The 20,184-nt window shown below is 42.7% G+C and overlaps 1 protein-coding gene across 1 annotated transcript in view; it reads left to right on the forward strand.

Moving 5' to 3' along the window:
• LOC142143230 (chitin synthase chs-2-like) overlaps nt 1-20,184 on the forward strand; it is a 182,243-nt gene that overhangs the window by 154,133 nt on the left and 7,926 nt on the right. The window contains exons 15-17 of the mRNA XM_075200941.1: nt 9,727-9,791; nt 17,142-17,252; nt 17,737-17,954. Coding sequence (XP_075057042.1) covers nt 9,727-9,791; nt 17,142-17,252; nt 17,737-17,954 — 394 coding nt within the window. The remainder of the gene's footprint in view (nt 1-9,726; nt 9,792-17,141; nt 17,253-17,736; nt 17,955-20,184) is intronic.

The following is a 20,184-nucleotide window of genomic DNA, read 5'->3' on the forward strand; positions in this document are numbered from 1 at the left end:
TTCAATAATTAACAGGTGTGGCCAAATACTTTTGATGGATTTTTGTCCATCTCTAATATATATATATATTAGAAATGAGCAGTTCGGGTTCAGAGAAATCCGACAGATCCAAGATTTGGGGATCAGAGTGAAACCGAGTTATGACTCGATTTCGCACACCAATTTGGGATCTCAAAATGAGGCAAAATTTCCGGGAAAATATTGATGCAAAATTCACAAGAGTTTATATCTTCTATATGTAGCCCACCATTTAGTACAGACAGTGTGTAGGGAGGATGTTAGCTGCAGTGCTCTGCTCTGAAAACAGCATTCAGACTGAAAGAGGGACAGTGAAAACAATAGAATTGTGGTGATTATTGTAAAGCAGCTCTGTAGGGATCAGTCAGCTTGAATAGTTTGCTGATTAATTGGTTTTCATTTCAATTGATCAGCAGCAGAACTCCTCCAAAAACTACTATATATTCTAAACTTTTTTGTATTTCTCAATATCTTCAAGATGCTAAGGGTCATTCAGTGACATCTATAATAAGTGGGGAAAAAGGGTGTTTGTATGTGAGGGATTTTTCCTGGGCATTTTTGACATTCAGCGACCACATGTAGAACATTGCAGCGATTGCAAAAAAAGTAATCTGCCATGCCACCAACTGAAGCAAATATCATGGAGAGTGAAGTGTCAGTAACAATCAGAAGTCATTAGATTGACAGAGGCAGGTAGACATTTAGATACCAAATTATAAAGCACTGTCATTATTGAAATAAATGATGATGACAGATGAAGGTGGCCTGCACCCATACTAAAAAACTTCAAAGATTACGCACACAATAAATTTGAAACATAATAGGGCATCCATCATAGACATTGATGCTACAGGAACAGACAGAGGACATTGGATGGACAGTGGTATGAATGAATAGAAATTTATAAAAGTTAATAGACAAAGGTGGCCTGCACCCATACTAAAAAATTCAAAGACTAGCATTATGCTATTCTCGATGGGTACAGCCAGGGCCGGATTAACCATATGGCTAAATGGGCTACAGCCCAGGGGCCTATGGCATCCAGGGGGCCCTTGAAAGTGCTCAGCAGCAGTATTGATCGGTCAGAGGCTCCTTGGTAGACTTTGTGCTCCTCCCCTTCCTCTTATCGCTTATTATACTTTGAGCATGCGAGTCCTCAATTCGATAATAAATTATAATTAACAATTAGAAAATATAATGGGTTATAAATACACCTCTCTCTCTTTAAAACTGCTGGCACTTCTTAGAACTGCCTATTGAGGTCATGCTCTGAATCAGTTCTGCCTCTTTACAGAGCAGAGCATGTACTATTCACAGAGTACCTAAGCCAGGGACGGGCTGGGCCAGACAAAAAAAGATTTTGGGCCGCCAGGTCCCTATAGTCTATACTTGGTGGCTGGCACCTCCTCCGGGACCAGTCACCTTCTTCAATTGGCTCCTGCTCCTAATGATCCCTTCCCCTTCCCTCCCTTCTGCGCCTCTATTTGTGTCACATGGGTCACGCACCACGTGACAGGTGCCATCGCATGTGTGAAGAACTAACAGCGCGCGCGGATTCAACCAGGTAAGTGCTGGGGGGGGGGGAATGTAGTAGTATATTAATATAATGTGTGTGTCAGCATGCTAAATTAAAGTGTGTGTGTGTGTCAGTGTCATGGGCACTAGGAGTCTTTACCCAGGGATCACCAGGTGATAGGCTTACCAGAGCAGTATAGGTGGTAATATGGTACTCTGGTAGCAGGGTGATCACGGAACAGGAAATAGCAGATGATGAGATGCTCAGGAAAGTCTATGACTAGCAGCACTGGTAATATGGAGGTAATAATACACGAGGAACTGTATGGACAAAGGACACGTGAAAGTAGTCAGTGGTCTGCGGTAGCAAGTTGTACCACTGCTATAGTGAGGAGGAATGTCCAACAGAAACGAGGAGGTGATGAGAGTCAGCGGTCTGCGGATAGCAAGTTGTACCGCTGTCTGAGTGAAGGAATGGAATCCAAGTGGAGGTAACCGGGGAGTCAGTGGTCTGCGTTAGCAAGTTGTACCACTGCTATGTGAGAGGATACTGGAACAGGTGACACAGGAAACAGGGATCAGTGGTCTGCCTCTAGCAAGTTGTACCACTGAATATATATGTGAGGAGGAGCACGGGGAGAGACTGCAATACAGGAGATACACGGGCACCTTAATCTTGATCCACAATAATATGCACAAAATATAAATGACTGAACAGCACTGCAATAATAGAAAGTCACTTGAGGTAATCCGGCACAAGATAACACAGTCAATGATGGTAATAGACTCAGCGGATAGCAAACTCCAGAGGAGAACCAACACAGTCCAGCAAGATATGCAATACACCAGCACAGTCAATGAGAAGTATGCATACCGTGGTTCAGAAGCAGGCTGTCAGACAGGAGTGTAGAGATACCTGAACGGCTGGAGGCCGGCAGGATGCGAAGTCCCTGGATGGGTGAAGCGGTAGTCAAGTAGGTGCAGCGCACAGGTAGGTAGACCAGCAGGGGAACAAATACTCAGGAAGCAGAACTGGACTCCTGGAGGACCCTGAAGAGAAGCGATGGTCTAGCTGAGAGGTAAGTAGTGAGGCGCAGATCCGATGCTGACAGGCGGGTAGAGACCAGCGGGAACACAGGAAAGCATGGAGAGCGGATCAGCTGTAGAAGGACGAGTAGAGCTGAGGAGTAGCAGCAGCAGGACTCTGCAGACACACGGAGGTAGCCAATAGCAACCAGCAGGTGCAGTAACGATGGCACACGGAGAAGCAGAGCTGAGCTGGAACTGTTGATCACGGAGAGTAGCGGATAGCAATAGTAGAAGCAGTCTCGAGGAAACACGGGAGAGTTGAGATGAGCTGAAGACTGAAGCGCACAGAGGCAGCGGATAGGAATCAGCCAAACAGTCACGATGAAACATAGACGAGTTGCAGGTTGAAGACTGTAGTGCACGGAGGCAGCGGATAGGAATCAGCTAACAGTCACGATGCACAGGTGAGTTGATGTAGATTGAAGACTGTAGTGCATGGAGGCAGCGGATAGGAATCAGCTAACAGTCACAATGATATATAGTAGAGTTGATGTAGATTGAAGACTGTAGTGCACGGAGGCAGCGGATAGGAATCAGCTAACAGTCACAATGATATAATAGAGTTGAAGTGGCTTGAAGACTGTAGTGCACGGAGGCAGCGGATAGGAATCAGCTAACAGTCACGATGATACACAGGAGGGTAGAAGTGGTATGGGAACCACAGGAGTAGAAGTGGTTTGGAAACCACAGAGGTAGAAGTGGTTTGGAAACCACAGAAATCAGCAGCGCTGAATACACGAGGAAACACAGGAACACCTTCAGAGGCTCATGGGGAATGAGACTCCAAGATCAGGCAACGTGGTATTGACCACAGGTGCTAAATATAGGGAGTGTTGCCTGATCTGCCAATTAAGTTAAAGGAACATGTACTGAAGGGTTTGAAAGGGTTGCGCATGCGCAGACCCTCAGGATGGAGGACGGCCACGGTTCCTAAATGTCCGGGAAGAAGCACTCACAGTCCGGTGAGTGACAGTCAGTATGCTAATGTCTGTGTGAGAGGGGGCCAGTATATGAATGTATTGTGTGTGTGTGGGGGGGGGGGAGTATATGAATGTATTGGGAGGGCCAGTATATAAATGTATTTTGTGTGAAGGGGGCAGTATAGTATATGAATGTATTGTGTGTGTGTGGGGAGGGGGGGCAGTGTATGAATATATTGTGTGTGTGTGGGGGGGGGGCAGTATATGAATGTATTGTGTGTGTATGTGGGGACCAGTATATGAATGTATTGTGCGTGTATGTGTGTGTGTGGGGGGGCCAGTATATGAATGTATTGTGCGTGTGTGTGTGGGCCAGTATAAGAATGTATTGTGTGTGCGTGTGGGGGGGGCCAGTATATGAATGTATTGTGTGTGTGTGAGGGGTCAGCATATGAATGTAGTTTGTGTGTATGTGTGTGTGAGGGGTCAGCATATGAATGCAGTGTCGGACTGGGGCATGAAGGGCCCACCAGAGGGGGTGTGGTCAGCCATCATAGAGGCGAGACCAGACACTAGAGGGGGAGGGGTCATCCCACGAAGGACAGCCAGCACCATAGTGTAGTATATAAAGAATGCAGTGTGTATATAAAGAGTACACAGTCTTGACCTGCCCCTTAGATTGGGCAGAACATTCACCAAAAATCGGGACTGTCCCACTAGACCAGGCTTGGCTAACCTGTGGGACTCCAGGTGTTGTGAAACTACAAGCCCCAGCATGCTTTGCCAATATATAGCAGCCTAGTGCTGAAGGGTATGCTGGGACTTGCAGTTTCACAACACCTGGAGTGCCACAGGTTAGCCAAGCCTGCACTAGACTCAGAACATTTTACAGACTGTCCTACCTGTTCCTGTCACTTTTACCACCTGTGGCTGCTGGTTTCTTTAGTTGCAGTTTGTCTGGATGTTGGGGGCTATATTTGGAAAAAATAATGGGCACATTTAGAAAATTCCAACCAGCCCTGGCGTTAAATCAATAGGACCCACAATTAATACTTACACCTTCCAGGGCCGTCTCTTCCATTGGGCACGATGGGCAGGGGCCCTGCAGGCAAGGGGGGCCCGTCCGAATCCTAATAAAAAAATAAATAAAAAAAAATACTTACCTTGCGGTCACATCAGCGGTGATCCGGCTCCCTCCCTGGTCCCCTCTTCCGTGCTGTGCTCGCAGTGAATGCTGGGCGTGATGTCACGCCCAGCATTCACTGCAACCACAGCACGGAAGAGGGCAGAAGAGATTCAGCGGCGCGGAAAAAAGAAGAGGATCGGACTTAAGGTAAGTTAAGGGGGCCCCTATATATATATATATATATATATATATATATATATATATATATATAATTAATGTAAAAAAAAAGTGATTATATATATAATCACGTTTTTTTTTACATACATATATATTTTTTTTACACACACACACACTATTTATATATATATATATATATTTTTTATTTTTTTTTCAGGGGCCCGGTACACTGCATTGCCCGGGGTCCCATAAAGTAGTTAAGGTGGCCCTGACACCTTCCTCCAGCCCCCAACATCAAAGTAATAGTATTCCCATTTAATAAACCTATTTCCCTCCCTCAGACAGCCCCTGCAATAAATTAATCGCATTTACGTATAATAAATATGCCTATTTCCCGCAACAGTCACTGCCATTAAATAATTCATATTCACATTTAATAAATAGACCTCATGCTCCTCAAACTCAGCCCCACATTCAATTAATAGCCCACAAACCACCCATCTTAAATTAATAGTCCCCACTATAAAATTAAATTGCCTCACCTTCATCCTACAAACAAAAGAGCACCCATTATTTAGCCACCACCTACCACACACACATTACATTGCCACAAGCCCGCTGTGCCATCACACACACATTACTGTGCCCCTTCATCACCATGCTGTGCCTCCTTATGATCACACTGCGCCCTCCATGCTGCTTTTGCCCCCCCCCCCCCTTCTCCTGGCCCCCCTTCATCACCCTGTGCCATGCTGCCTTGTCTCCCCTTCACACTCCGCCATGCTGCTTTGGCTCCCCTTCAGACTTTGCCATGCTGCTTTGGCCCCCCCTACACACTCTGCCATGCTGCTCTGGCCCCCCTTCACACTCTGCGATGCTGCTCTGTCATTCTGTCTTTGCCCCTTTTCACAATCTGCCATGCTGTTTTTGCCCCTTTTCACTCTCTGCCATGCTCCCTCTTCACTCTGCGCCATGCTTCCCCTTCACTCTGCGCATGCTCCCCCCTTGCTTCCGTTCCTTCTCTTACCTTTTCTATCGGCTTCTTTTTTCTCTTCTTTCTTCTCTTCTTCTGTCTTCTTCCTGACTCCTCTCTACGGCGCTCTTCACTGAACGTCGGGTGTGATGATGTCATGCCCGACATTCAGTGCTAAGAGAGCAGTGAGGAGTCGGGGAGCGCCGCGGTCGCGTGACTATTGTTTTTTTAATTTTAAAAAAAAAATATCTCACCCCACCACGAAGAGGGGAGCGATCAGGGCGGGGCCTACCGGTGGATAGCCTGGTCCCCCGGTGGCCCAGTCCGACCCTGTATGAATGTAGTGTGTGTGTCAGCATATGAATGTAGTGTGTGTGTGTGTGTGAGAGGGCAGCATATGAATCCAGGCTCTGTGAGGGGGCAGCATATGAATGTAGTGTGTATGGAGGGGGCAATAAATGAATGCAGTGTGTGGGGGCCAGTAAATGAATGCAGTGTGTGTGTGTGTGGGGGCCAGTAAATGAATGCAGTGTGTGTGTGGGGGGGCTAGTAAATGAATGCAGTGTATGTGTGGGGGGGGCAGTTAATGAATGAAGTGTGTGTGAGGGGACCAGTAAATTAATGAGGTGTGGATGAGAGGGGGGGTCTTAATATAATGTGGGAGGTAGGCTATTCATTTAATTGTGGAGGTGGGGGCTAATTATTGGGTGCTATTTTATTTGTGGGGTGATGGTGGGGCAATTTAATTTAATAGTGGGGCCAATGAATTTATAATGGGGTAATTGGATCTTTAATTTAATGCTGGGGTGGTTTGGGAGCTATTTATTGATTGTGGGCCGTTTGTAGAAAATGAGGTCTAATTATTAAATGTGATTATGTATTATTTAATGCCTGTGATTGTTGTGGGAAATGGTAATACTTGTGAAATATAAATGCTATTGCTGGGGCTGTTTGGAGGGAGGGAAATAGGTTTATATATTAAATGTGTTTGCTATATAATGTCAGTGTTGGTTAAAAAAAGAGATCTATTTAGCAAATGTGAATATTATTATTTTAATGTTGTGGCTGGAGTGAGGCCTAATTATAAAATGTGGGTGCTATTGATTTAACACTGGGACTGATTGGAGTTTTCTAAATTTTATTTACCCATTTTTTTTCCCAAATAGGGCCTTCAGTATTCCAGGATCCAGACAACCAGCACATGACCTAAAGTAACCAGCAGCCACAAGTGGTGAAAGTGACAAGAACAGGTAGGAGAGAGCAGGACAGTCTGCCAACTGTCCTGAATCTGGTGGAACAGTCCCGAATCTGGGTGACTGTTTCGCTTAGGACAGTTGGGAGGTATGTCCCACTTCACCATGTACTGCTCGTGAAGGCAGAACTGTGTGTACCTAACAGTAGTGCACACAGTATTGCCTGTGCATTTGTCTAAAATGATAACCATGCTACATCATAGGGGGTTACCCTGTCTAAAGTGCCCAGGCCCCCCAGAGTCTTGATCAAGCTCTGGGCCTGGGCATACAAATATATATATATGGATTAAGCAACACTAAAGTAGCCTCTTTTTATATAGATAAATATATATTGTACCAAAAACCACTCTTTAAGGATGGGCCACTAATTATGGGACAGTGCTGTGTGCTTGCCCCCTGGACTAAAGTCTGCCAGCCCTCCCCTGACCCAAGCCTCCCTATTTAAAAGGAAGTCATTCCACCGAACACATGAACTATTACTTCTTCCAAAGCTTATTACACATAAGGGACCTGATTCATCAAGGCAAGGCACGTATCTGCGGTTTTGAGCATATCGCACGCAGAATCACTCTGTGCATGTCCAGAACAGGCAGATGTGGCCAGGAAAGCAGCCCTGTTCCATACGGCAGCACACGGAAAGGGTACTTACTACAGCCTACGAGAAAGGGGAGTGATCGGGGCAGGGGCAGGGGCATTTTGCCATAGGCAATGTACAGTAGGGGTGTGTCAAACTCGAGAGCTTGCAGCCACGGCAGTAGCAAGCTCTATGGCCGTGGGAGTAAACTTGTTTTTTGAGCATATATCTTGCTCCAGCTATGGGGCTAGTGTACCTTCAGCCATCTGACTCGCCGATTCTATATAGTGCTCTAAAACAATTAAATTGAAAAAAAAAAAATCTGGTTTATTTTAGGGGTTTTATTACTTTTATTAAAGTAATGTGATTGTAATGAGGGTTGTGTGGTTTCTTTAAATTTTACTTTGTGGAACTACATGGCTCAGTGGGCCCTGTGTGTCAGGCCACAGTGGCACTTGTGGTTCTCCAAGTGCCAGAATGCCCTGGTTGCCATAGCTATGCTGGTGCTTTCAGTTCTACAAGCACCAGCATGACGACATTGTTAATGGCAGCCTGGGCTGGCTGGGACTTATCGCTCCACAAAGTAAAATGGTGTTTCATACTTTTATTCATTTATTTTTTCATTTTATTACCCTATATCCACTGCCCCAGGGGTGTCAGAAAAGTGCTAGTGCTTTCACCAAAAGGCTTGTTATTCCTAGAGAGGGGGCCTGCACAGTTTTTTTTTTTCGGACTCCACACGCTAGTGAATTTAACCCCCTGCTAAACATCCTGGGGTTCGTTTGTCATTATGGCAGGGAGCCCCCCTGCTGTGTGTACCCCTGCTATAGTGCCACCAACCCTGCCTGGTTTGCCTAGTGCTGGTTTTCAAGAAATCGGTGGGACCCCACGCTTTCTTTCCCACCAATTTTGCTGCAAACAGCACTAGGCTAATACAAAAAGGGTTGGGGGACCCCACGCATTTTTTTTTAAATCTATTTTTTTACATTAAAGAGCTGATGGGTGGGGCTGCTGAAGGCGCTGGCAGGCACACACGTATCTGCAACCTCCTATGTAGTAGAGTATCCCTGCGCCTGAATTCAACAGGGCACAGATCTTGAGATCAATGCTTTGCTGGATTCGGGCGCACGCAAGCCTAAATCGGTGCGCTTAATACTGAGAGCAAGTTCAGAATGTGTGCCCTAATGAATCAGACCCAAGGTTTACGGAGAGATCATGCTTGACATTGGTGGAGGGATTCCCCTTCATGTAGCAGAAGGGAAAGTACTGTGAACAGGAGTATTACTGCAGGCTGACTCTTTACACTATCAGCATACTAATGTGGTAACTGACAGACAAGCTATGACAAATGTGTTATACATTATATATACAAAATATTCCATAATGTTGAAAAGGTCAATATGCATAATATCAATAAATAAATGTTTATTAAAAACATGATTTATGCAGATAGTAGAATATAAATTAGATAATTTTTATCACTGTGCAAAATAAACAATATATTTGTTACTCAGATTTTTTTTTATCATTCTTGTTACATAATCCTTTTAAGCTGTTTAGTAAGAGAAAGAACATTTACCAAGAATGTGTCCTTTCCGGAATAATATCAGCATGATATGCAATATCCACTATATTTTTCTATTTATATGGCTCTAGTTCCCATCCCATCCCATTATTGTTCATTGCTATCACAGTACTGCCCCCTTTAAGGCAAAGAGATAAAAAATAATTCTTAGGAGGAATACAGTTCCCTGTGTGCGCCCTACAGTGCCTCCGGAATTGTCGTGAAGGCACTATGTGGTAATGTAACATTTTTTCCCTCACATCCCATAAATGTGAGCAGGAAAACTGTGATATTCGGGTACAGAAATGAGCGCTGCCCGACATTGCCATGATGTCCGGCGCCTCATCGCAGTTTATTGAATTACCCATTTCAGCTTAATCATTGCAGAATTGGAGATATGAAATGCAAATTGCAGCTTAGTATTGAAATGCCTTTGTATATGTCACATATGTTGTGCTTATCTCATTCCAATAGTATTTGAAATAAATTGAATTTTTTCCCTATTTTCTATATTCAGGTTGGATCTCACAATTATGCATGAAAACAAGCCATAATATTCTACAAGAGGAGAACCTGGAGGAGGTGGGTCTGGGTCCCATGAAATAGACATTACTTTTGGTATTTTGAGGATAATTATGACAATTAAGAACATTTCCAAAACATTCATTGCAATCAGGGTCATTCCCACTATATGGAAAAGTGAAAAGTCACAATTCTTTGGGCAGCAAATTGTTCTTACCATAAATACCAGATTTTCAGTCCTGTTTTAAAATGGAATTATTATAGATTATTCTATAGGGCCTTAAAATGTATAACCTTAAACATAGAGAGCAAAAATAATATATACTTTTTTAAAAATAAAAAAGAACCCACTGGTGTAAAAAAAACTGGGGTGAAGGGATAAAACATCACTTCTATATAAGATATAGCAGTACGTAAATTAGGCAATAAGATATATAAACAGTCTTTTCCATTTGGAGAAAACAAAAAATGGGATTGACACCCCTTAGATAATTAGAGCTGTGATATCTCTCAACATAAGGCTCAGTACATCCCTATTACAACGGGATTAATATCCCTTAGTATTTCATTATTTAGTATTCCATAGCATATTATAGTAGCGTGTGGTATTTAGACAGTACAGCGAGGCGAACGCCGACGCGCGTTTCGCTACTCGCTTTAGTTAAAGCCCGTTATGATAGGGATTATTATCCCGTTATGATAGGGATGTATAGGGCTGAGAATCCTATTAGCCAAGAGACTATTATCAAATAAACATAGATCATAGTACTTTATTACGCTGACTATATATTCAGCAATAATCGATACAGATTATAAAGGAGCTTAGATTTATACAGGCTAAGGGACTTTTGAGAAAGCAGTACAAACCCATGATAATAAAGTGAGTAACACTAGACCAGTGTGAATAATTAACTAATTAATGATAATCCACTAGTCATTGCACCAAACAATTTATATTTATTTCAATTCTTGGATTAATTTCCTGCAATAGACATATGAATATGCTATCATTTTCAATGTATATGGGAACTACTAAAGAATAAATCTTGATATATGTAGCAATATATTACAAATAATGGCAAGAGTGATGAATATGAACCTTGCCAATAAGTAATATAATTTCAGACACTGATAGAATCGGTCAATTGTGGCATTTATATAACGTGAGAATTGTTAATTAATGGAATATATCCTTTTATAAAAGACAACACAGCCAGGCTTGGCATACTTTACCAATTTATTAACATCCTTATTTTAATATTTTCATTACTTTTTTCTTCTTTTTATTTCGCTGCCTACTATATCTAGGCTTATTCTAGGAACATAATATTTTAAATACATTAATAAAAGGTATATTTTAACTAATGACTATTACAGAGTGCCCTCGTTAAGCATGTTTCCTTCTACCACATATGTCTCTAACTTTAATGTTCTACATGTAGAGGTGCACCAATCCATCCACACAGTATAATTAATAAAGTAACTCAATATTAGTCTGGATATGTTAATTATAACTTAGTGCGGTGGTATATATTCTTCTCTCTTGATGTACCCAAGTATGTCAAGTTTGTCAGAGGCAGTCTACTCTGTGTATCAGCGGCTTCACTAAGTGGCATACAGCTGACAATCTGTTACAAAAACTAAGGGATGTCATTGCAACATGGCTTATCCCGCTTGGACTCTCCTCAGGATATGTCATTTCTGATAACACCACCAATATTGTGAGAGCATTACAGCTGGGCGAATTCCCTCACATTCCCTGTTTTGCTCACACAATAAAGTTTGTGGTGCAGAGCTTTTTAAAAAATGACAGGGACGTGCAGGAGATACTGTCTGTGGCCCGTAAAATATCTGGACATTTCCGACATTCGGCAACAGCAAAAATCCATCCACGCTTACTCCAAAAGCTATGACATTGGGAAAGGAGAGGGATGTATTTTAGACAAGCGCAGTGGAGAATACTTTCCGTGTTGTGCAAGGTTCTGAAACAATTCACAGTAGTCACCTGTGAAGTGAGTTCAGACACTGCTAGCTTGAGTCAAGTGATTCCCTTAATTAGACTTTTGGAAAAGCATCTTGAGAAACTGAAGGAGGAGATGAAACAAAGCAATTACGCTAAGTATGTCGGACTTGTAGATCAAGTACTTTATTCGCTTCGCCAGGATCCAAGAGTTATCAAAATCTTGAAATTGAATCACTACTTTTTGGCGACTGTGCTTGATCCTCGGTTCAAGAGCTATGTTTTCTCTTTGTTTCCATCTGACCCAGATCTGAAGGGATGCAAGAAGTGCGCTCCTGGTGAGCAAGATGACAGCTCAAGTGTTACGTGACAGGACAGCGTCTCCTCCTTCAGTTTCTCACTCAACTGCTGCTAGGAAAAAACTTGGCTTTCCTCAGACACCCAGGGATGATGCAGATGACTCAGCACAAAATTTTGACATCTGGTCTGGTCTAAAAGAATTGAGCAAAAAACATGACACCTCTGCCGTAACTCCACCTGATCCTACTATCAACATCCAAAGGATGGTGGAGGATTATTTTCACGGCTGCATAGAAATAGACACATCAGACAGTCCCTTTACATACTGGGAGGAAAAAAAGGGAATTTGGAGACACATGTACCAACTCGCTTTGCATTGCCTAAGCTGCCCACCCTCCAATGTGTACTTGGAAAGAGTTTTCAGCCTTTCCTGCCAATTACATCAAAATACTGAGACTTCTGTAATGGTGGATTCCAGCGGTGATGAATTAATAATGTGTGAGGATGATGTACAAACTGATGAGGGTGAGGATGAAGCTGAGGATGATGACAACAACATCTTGCCACAGTAGAGTTCATTAACAGCACTGTTACCTTAGGTGCCTTAAGCCCATTGTTACCTTGTTTTGTGGGGGCCAAACAAACCAAGCACTTCAGCCACAAGGAGTGGCACTTTTGTGTCACTCCTCTGTGGAGTGGCACAGAGGAGTGCTGTAACTCCACCTGATCCTACTATCAACATCCAAAGAATGGTGGAAGATTATTTTTAATTATTTTGAACGGTATAAAGACAACAGTTTTATTAAAAAGAACAATGTTGCTTGCAGAAGTAATGTTAGCATGGATGTCTAAATAGATGTGTATATGTATTACCTTCCACTTTGCTGCCGTTTCATCAAGTGTTTGTAATCTGCACTTCACATCAAAGGTATCTAACTATATTATAATTTTGTGGGAATTGGGGCTGATTCGAAGCTCAGTGATGAATTCGCTTTTTGCTGGGAATTACAATGGCTCGTTTTAGTGCATTGTCTAGCACCCTAGATTGTGGTGGTTCTGATAAAAGCATGCATCCTGGGGGGGTCAGCGCTCGTTGCCCTGTATTAGCTGTAGAATTACCTCAGTTATCCAAGAAATGGGTGGAGCGATCAAATGAACTATAACTGGTTTCATGATCCAAGGACAATTCCATTTTGCACCACTTTTCTATTCTGCCACTGCTGTGTGCCAATGTTTCCTAGATGTGCTAGGAACTGCTGTGTGTTTGAGTCATTGCTCTGTCGCTTAGCATCCAGCAAGGTCGCTGCAGAATTTGTCCGAAAGTGTGTGAAAATAATATTGTGACCTGTGAGGTGGTCAAAATTTACTGGAAATGACTTGAAATTAGTGTTATTGAGGTTAATAATAATGTAGGAACAAAAAAGGAGCAAAATATGTGATTCTAGCAATTTTTCTAAAAAATACAGATCCAAAACCAAAACCAAAACACATGAGGGCGGCTTTGCCAAAACCAAAACACAAAGTTAATCCAGATCCAAAACCAAAACCACAACCAGAAGACGGGGGTCAGTGAACATCTTTATTAGCAATGGAGCTCTCCTCTTTTTGTGTAAAGTATATAACACCATACAATTTGACTGCAGATTTACACCAAGCCTGTCAGCCCTAGTTTTTGTATTTCAGCAATGACAATTAGCAATGGAGCAATGGAGCTCTCCTCTTTGTGTGTTACTTATCTAACACTGTACATTATGGGACTGCAGATTTAGGAGCAATGGAGCTTTCCTGAATGTCACTGTAGACTTTGAAGAACACTGCTACCCCTCCTCTTTCTATTCTACCTATGTTGCTGCCCAACTGCTCTACAGACTGTTCTACCCCTTCTGTGTCTCTCTGTGAAATGGCGCTAGATCGCCGTGGAGGACGGTACTTATAGAATCCAAAACTTGTGAGATCCGATGACGTAACTATGATGTTTTGCTTTGTTTTCAATTACAAAAAAGTGCGATCTGCTAAGTTCGGTTATGTTCGGTTCTCGGGGGAACCGAGCCTGAGCATCTCTAATACATACACACAAGTTACACACAAGTTACATAGTTTTTTAAAATGCAACTTGCATCCTAAGTTGAATTAGGCCCCATGTATACACTATCTCACTTGACGTGTTTTCCCATTTGATTATGGCTTCATCAGAGGTGTAGATGTAAAAGAGAGTACATATTACAACTCGATTAAGGTTACTACATTGCGCACAGTACAACTCCATTATGACAATACCATTATGTACAGTACAGCTCAATTAGGGCAACTCCATTACACATGCTACAGCTCCATTTTGGCAACTCTATTATGCACAGAGTAACATCATTAAACAACTCTGTTACACACAGTGCAAGTAGCACTGCTAAAGCACTAACACATTTGTCTACCATAAATACCACTGATTTCAGTATAAAACACCATTGATTTCCCAGTAATCTGCATTTAACATCAATTCAATATCAATCGTTATCCCAGTCATATCTGACCCCATGACATCCATTCATCCCTTAACCTCAACATGTACTCAATAGCAACAATATCCTCTTGAAATGGACTCCAGCGCCAGGAGGGTTAATACCCGACGCCAGAGGGGTTAAATCACTGGCGCTAGGCACCGCGTGAAATGTTATTAATAAAATTGTATTGTATTAAAATAAAAATTTATTTTAATGTGTGTGCTGCAGCGCTGCTGCAGCATGAAAGGCGTTAAATCCCGGCGCCTCGACTAAATAGAAATGTATTTGTATAGGCGCTGCAGCGCCGGTGAAGAACCGGCGCTCATCGTTGAAAGGGAGTTTAGAGGCAGCCCCGGATCCCCTTCACCCTCTGGCAGCCAGCTTCAGCGGCTACCAGAGAGGCTTAGCAATCAGCCTCCTGGAATCCAATGAGTCCAGAAGTTGCAGCGCCTCCTGGGAGTCCCAGAAAGCTAAGTCCCTAGCTGGAGCTCAAAAAGCTTCAGCTAGTGACAGTCAGGGACTACTGCCCCGGGATCTGGTCTCTCCCTCTCTGGTTCTATTTTTGGACAGGAGGGGGAGCCAGACCCAAGAGCAGAGTCCCTGGAAGTAACTTTGGCCGGGAGATTTAAAAGATAAATCTCTCGCCCCATACAGACAGGCACCAGGAGAGGAGAGTGGGCTGAGTACCCCTCTCCCTGGCAGCTCGTGGACAGGGGGAAGTATACTCCCCCCTGCCACTAGCAGCAATGTTAAAAGGTGTTAAACTCTCTGGGTTGATGCACGTGCAGGCTGCATGAATCAACCCATATTGGTTAAAGGGATAGGAGGACAGATTACCTCCTGCTAATACTAGTCTCCAAATGTGTATAAAAATGTTAGGAACCCCTCCACCCGGCACAACACAACCCGGAATCTACTCTGCCAATCAGGTGTTCACTGGAGCCCCTGATGGTGGGGACAGACTGGGCCGCAGACTGACAGAGGGTCGGGAAGTGGGTACCGGCTGGGAAGGACCCAGGCAAGCGGAGTGGAGTCCAAGCAGAGGTCAAGGGCCGGCAGCAGATAGCAGATCCGATAAACAAGCCGGGGTCAGGGGTCACGAGCAGACAGGATGGTCGGTATACAAGCCAGAGGTCAGGGTCACGAGAAACACAGGCAGGGTCCAAATCCAGGCAAGGGGTCATACACGGGTAGTCAACAGGATTTCCAAGAGACAGGAACAAGACACAGAGCAGGTCAGCAGACTGGAACAGAAACTATAATCGGCAGTGAGGCTGCAGACCTCACTGCCTCAAATACTAGTGGCCACCAATCAGAGCCTAGCTCTGAATCACACACAGCCCCCTGCCTGATTAATGTATCAGGCATTAATCAGCCCACAGGCTTGTTAAATCAAGCCACAGGAAGTTTTAACTTCTGCGCATGCGCGCCCGGCTTCCCCCGTTGCCGGGATGCAGCGCAGGGCACAGAGCTTCCGACCGCGATCCGGAAGGAATGCCCCGGTCGTCATGGCGACGGCCGGGACGTCGGAAGAAGGTAATGAGTGTCGCGGCGGTGCCCGCGGCCGCCGCGACTGTCTAACAAAAAAAGACTGTTTTGTATTAAAAAATAATTCCTGTTTTTTTTCTGACCTCCCGATCACTAGTACCTTACACCAGTGTGAAAGCAAATAAACATCACTTTCTTCAAAGACCTGCTTGAAAATTTCTTCATGCTGAAATTCCTGTGACCTACAGATTAGACCCAACTCTAATCCTTTTCCCAGCTGTTCTGAGGTTTGGAACCAGCTTTCCAGTACCACCCATCTGCCCGCTACCAAGCAGGTCTGGCCAGTGTGATAGGCCAGGGGGGATCCATCTACAGCAACCCTGATCCATAATAAGAGGTCAGGAGTATCAGCCCAGGTACACCAGCAACGGTGTATACTAGCAGTGACAGTTACCCAGAAGGAACCCGGTTCTGAATTCCAGTCGTGGTAGCAGCTTAAGCTCATCCTACTGCGGTTAGAGTGCGCATTTGGGATAAATAAAAGGAACGGTGGCACAGTAACCCAGTTGGTTCCCATCAACAACAGACAGGGTGGCATAGGCAGTCCATCCTGTCACAGCATAGTAGACCTAATTTTAATAAATCCACCTGCTAATCTATTAGGTTTGGCATGATTCAGCATCTCAATTCACATTGCAAAACTCCTTTTTTCGGAGTGGAAATAGCCATAACAAGGAAGACAATTAAAAATGGGCCATCTTCACCTCTTTCTCTGAGATCAATATTTAAATGCCTTAGAAGTTTTGTGCTTCATAAATAAAACATTTTGAATAATATGGACATTCCTGTAAAATAGAATTATCAACTATTAAAATGTGGAATGGACTCCTTTAAACAAACAAAAATAGAAATTGGAGGGGGTGGGGGAAAATAAGGGATTTAGAGAAGAAAAAGAGTCAGAAAAAGAACAAAAGGAGAAAGAGGAGAGAGAGAGAGGAAAAGAGAGAGAGAGGAAGAGAGAGAGATGGGAGGGAGACTGGGGGCGAGAGAGAGAAAAAAAGCTCATCTGCTGGCTATTGGTTGCAGTTTGTTTTTTACAATTTGGCTTATCATTTTAATAGATATTGCACAACAAGTAACAGTCTGAACTAATTGATTTTCTAGGAGGAAATACCATTCTGGGAAACTGTGATTAAAGATTACCTAGACCCCATCATTGAAGATAAACAAAAACAAGCTGAGATACAAGGAGAATTAAAGTCGTTGAGAAATAAAGTAGGTGATAATTAATTAATTAATTATTTGCTACATTGGCTGCACAAGATAGGTAATCTTAAAATAAATATCTGTGTGAGACAAACAAGCACACAATAAAAGGTCTATAAAATAATATAGAAACTTAAGGGACTTTCTATAGAGAGAAAGAAATCCAGCATAAATTATGTTTTCATAGGGAAAAGGCCATAGTATAAATCTCTGTTTTACAATATATAATTCTATTTTTTATTTGATCATTGATGCCTACTCTGAAAACATGACGACAACAAATGATTGTTATTTGTTATAGCACACAGTATACACCAATGCATTTTTCCTATAAAATGATATGTGTAATATAAATATAGATTAAATATATTAGTGACTAATACATAAATATACATATAAATGATGTGACATGTTTAGAATTAATAAATATTTTAAGTTGTTATATTTTTAGATTTACTTAGTTTTGATCTTCTTATACTCTTTTTATTGACAGGTAACCTTTCTATTCTTTATGATCAATTTGCTTTGGATTGTTGCAACATTTTTCCTGCAACTCATTGGCTCATCTGTGAGCATTGTTATACCCAAGGTTTATGCAAACGGAACTATTTCAGTGACAGATAAATTGCACGTGGAGCCAATTGGATTCATGTTCTTACTTTCATTTGCCACATTGCTCATAGTGCAGTTTGGTGCCCTTCTATACCATAGGTAAGAAATAAGTTTATACTGTAGAATAAGCCCATTCTTTTACTACTTGATATGTTTATTATCAGAAACATGAACTGATTATTGTAATTTATTTTCAAAGCACCACAGCGCTCCACAGTGCAGGACATTGATGAAAACAGAGCATACATAAACAGGGACAGGCAAACTAGACTAAATAAAATTTTGTAATACCTATTAACAGTACTGACTACCCCAACAGAGAAGAGGACGACATAAGGACTTTGAATACATAGTTCAGCGACCTGCAAAAACTTATTGACCTACCCTACTCGTTCTGGGGCTGGGACCCACTCTACTTGCAGTTGGGCTATGACCCACTGCAGCGTACTCTGTGGGGCAAAACCCACTCTACTTGCTGTGGGGTTTCATACTGGGCACCTTCAAACAAATATTCTTGGTCAACAACCAGACTTTATCCCCAGCAACTAATTTAGGAGCAGAGCGTCTCTTTTTATCGTTTGATTTTTTGTAACATATAGAAGCATCTCTCAGGTTAGATTTCATTTGTGCCCAAATGGCAGAAAAATTGCGCACTAGAGAATCCACCACAGAAACAGAGGATATGGGGTTTGAGAAAGGATAGGAGGTCTCGAATGACAATCGTACATCACGAAAAAGGGAGTGTTACCTATCACCTCATGGAATTGGTTATTGTGTGTGAACGAAGTCCATGGAAGAAGTTCGGCCCAATCTGTCTGATGAGCAGAAACATATATCTGGATAAACTTCTCCAGTTCTTGGTTAGTCCATTCCGTTAATCTGTTGGACTGGGGTTGGTAAACTGATTAAAAATCGAGTTTGATACCCAGTTTGCTGCAGAAGGCCCTCCAGAACTTTGAAATAAATTGTGAGCCTTGGTCAGACACAATGTGCTGTGGACATCCATGCAAGTGAAATATTTCCTTGATAAAAGGATCTGCCAGAATGGAGGAGGATGGAAGCCCCTTAAGGGGTACAAAGTGAGCTGCTCTAAAGAATCAGTCTGTAATTAACCAAATTACAGTACAGGAGCAGGAGTAAGTCAGTAATAAAATCCATGGAAAGCTGAGAACAAGGAACATCAGGCATCAGGAACAGGTAGAGGAATAAGCGGACCAAAGGGCTTGAAGCGATGAACTTTGAGCTGTGCACAAACAGAACAAGCTGAGACAAAATTTTTGACTTCCTTTCGTAGAGAAGGCCACCAGTAATAACAAGAGAGAAGTTCCTCCGTTTTCCTAATGAAAGCATAACGTAAGCGTAACAATTTGAGACGTAAATAAGGCAGAATAAACGTTTTCCCGGGTGGACAGCTGAGGTTCTCAAGGGGGGTGGTGGCTAAAATACATTTGGGATCCAAAATAGTTTTAATCTCCTTGGGAAGGTTCTGATCATCTGAATCAAAACATTTGGATAGCACATCGGTCTTCTTGATTTTGAAGCCAGGCCGGAATGTCAGATTAATGTCAAACCTAGAAAAGAATAATGACAATCTAGTCTGGCGAGGGTTCAAGCACCGGGCACAGCAGAGATATAGAAGGTTCTTATGGTTGGTATAGATGGTCACTGGAAATAAAGCCCCTTCTATCTGGTGTCACCATTCTGATAGGGCTAACTTAACCGCAAGTAATTCCTTATCCCCGATCCTATCATTTCTTTCCATGGGGAGAAACTGATGGGAGAAAAATCCACATGGGTGTAATTTTCCATACGGACCTTGTTGAGATAAAACTGCCCCTGTGTCGTAGGAGAAGGCATCAACAATCCAACTGAGACAAAATGGGAGCGGATGCAAAGGCAGTTTTCAGTTGCTAAAAGGCTTTGATGGCTTCTGGGGACCAAATCTTGGGATTGGCTGTCTTTTTAGAGCAGAGACGTGAGCGATAATGATAGAGTACCCCTTAATAAACGGTCTATAATAATTAGAAAATCCAAGGAATCGTTGGATTGCTTTTAACCCAGTGGTTCGGGGCCAGTCCAAGATAGCCTTTAACTTAGCAGGATCCATTTGAAGTCAAATTCAAGAAATAATGTATCTTAAAAAGGGGATTTGTTGTTGTTCAAAAAGACACCTTTCCTATTTGCATAATAAACAGTGTTTTGTCAGATGGGTAAGTACTTCATCTACATGTCTTCTAGGGGAGGAGAGATTCTGAGAAAAAATTAGTATATCATCCAAATAAATGATAACAAACTGATCTTGGGAGAAGATCTTGGAAAATTTCATTCA

This window comes from Mixophyes fleayi, chromosome 3 (assembly GCF_038048845.1).
Source record: "Mixophyes fleayi isolate aMixFle1 chromosome 3, aMixFle1.hap1, whole genome shotgun sequence".
NCBI classification, from domain to species: Eukaryota; Metazoa; Chordata; class Amphibia; order Anura; family Limnodynastidae; genus Mixophyes; species Mixophyes fleayi.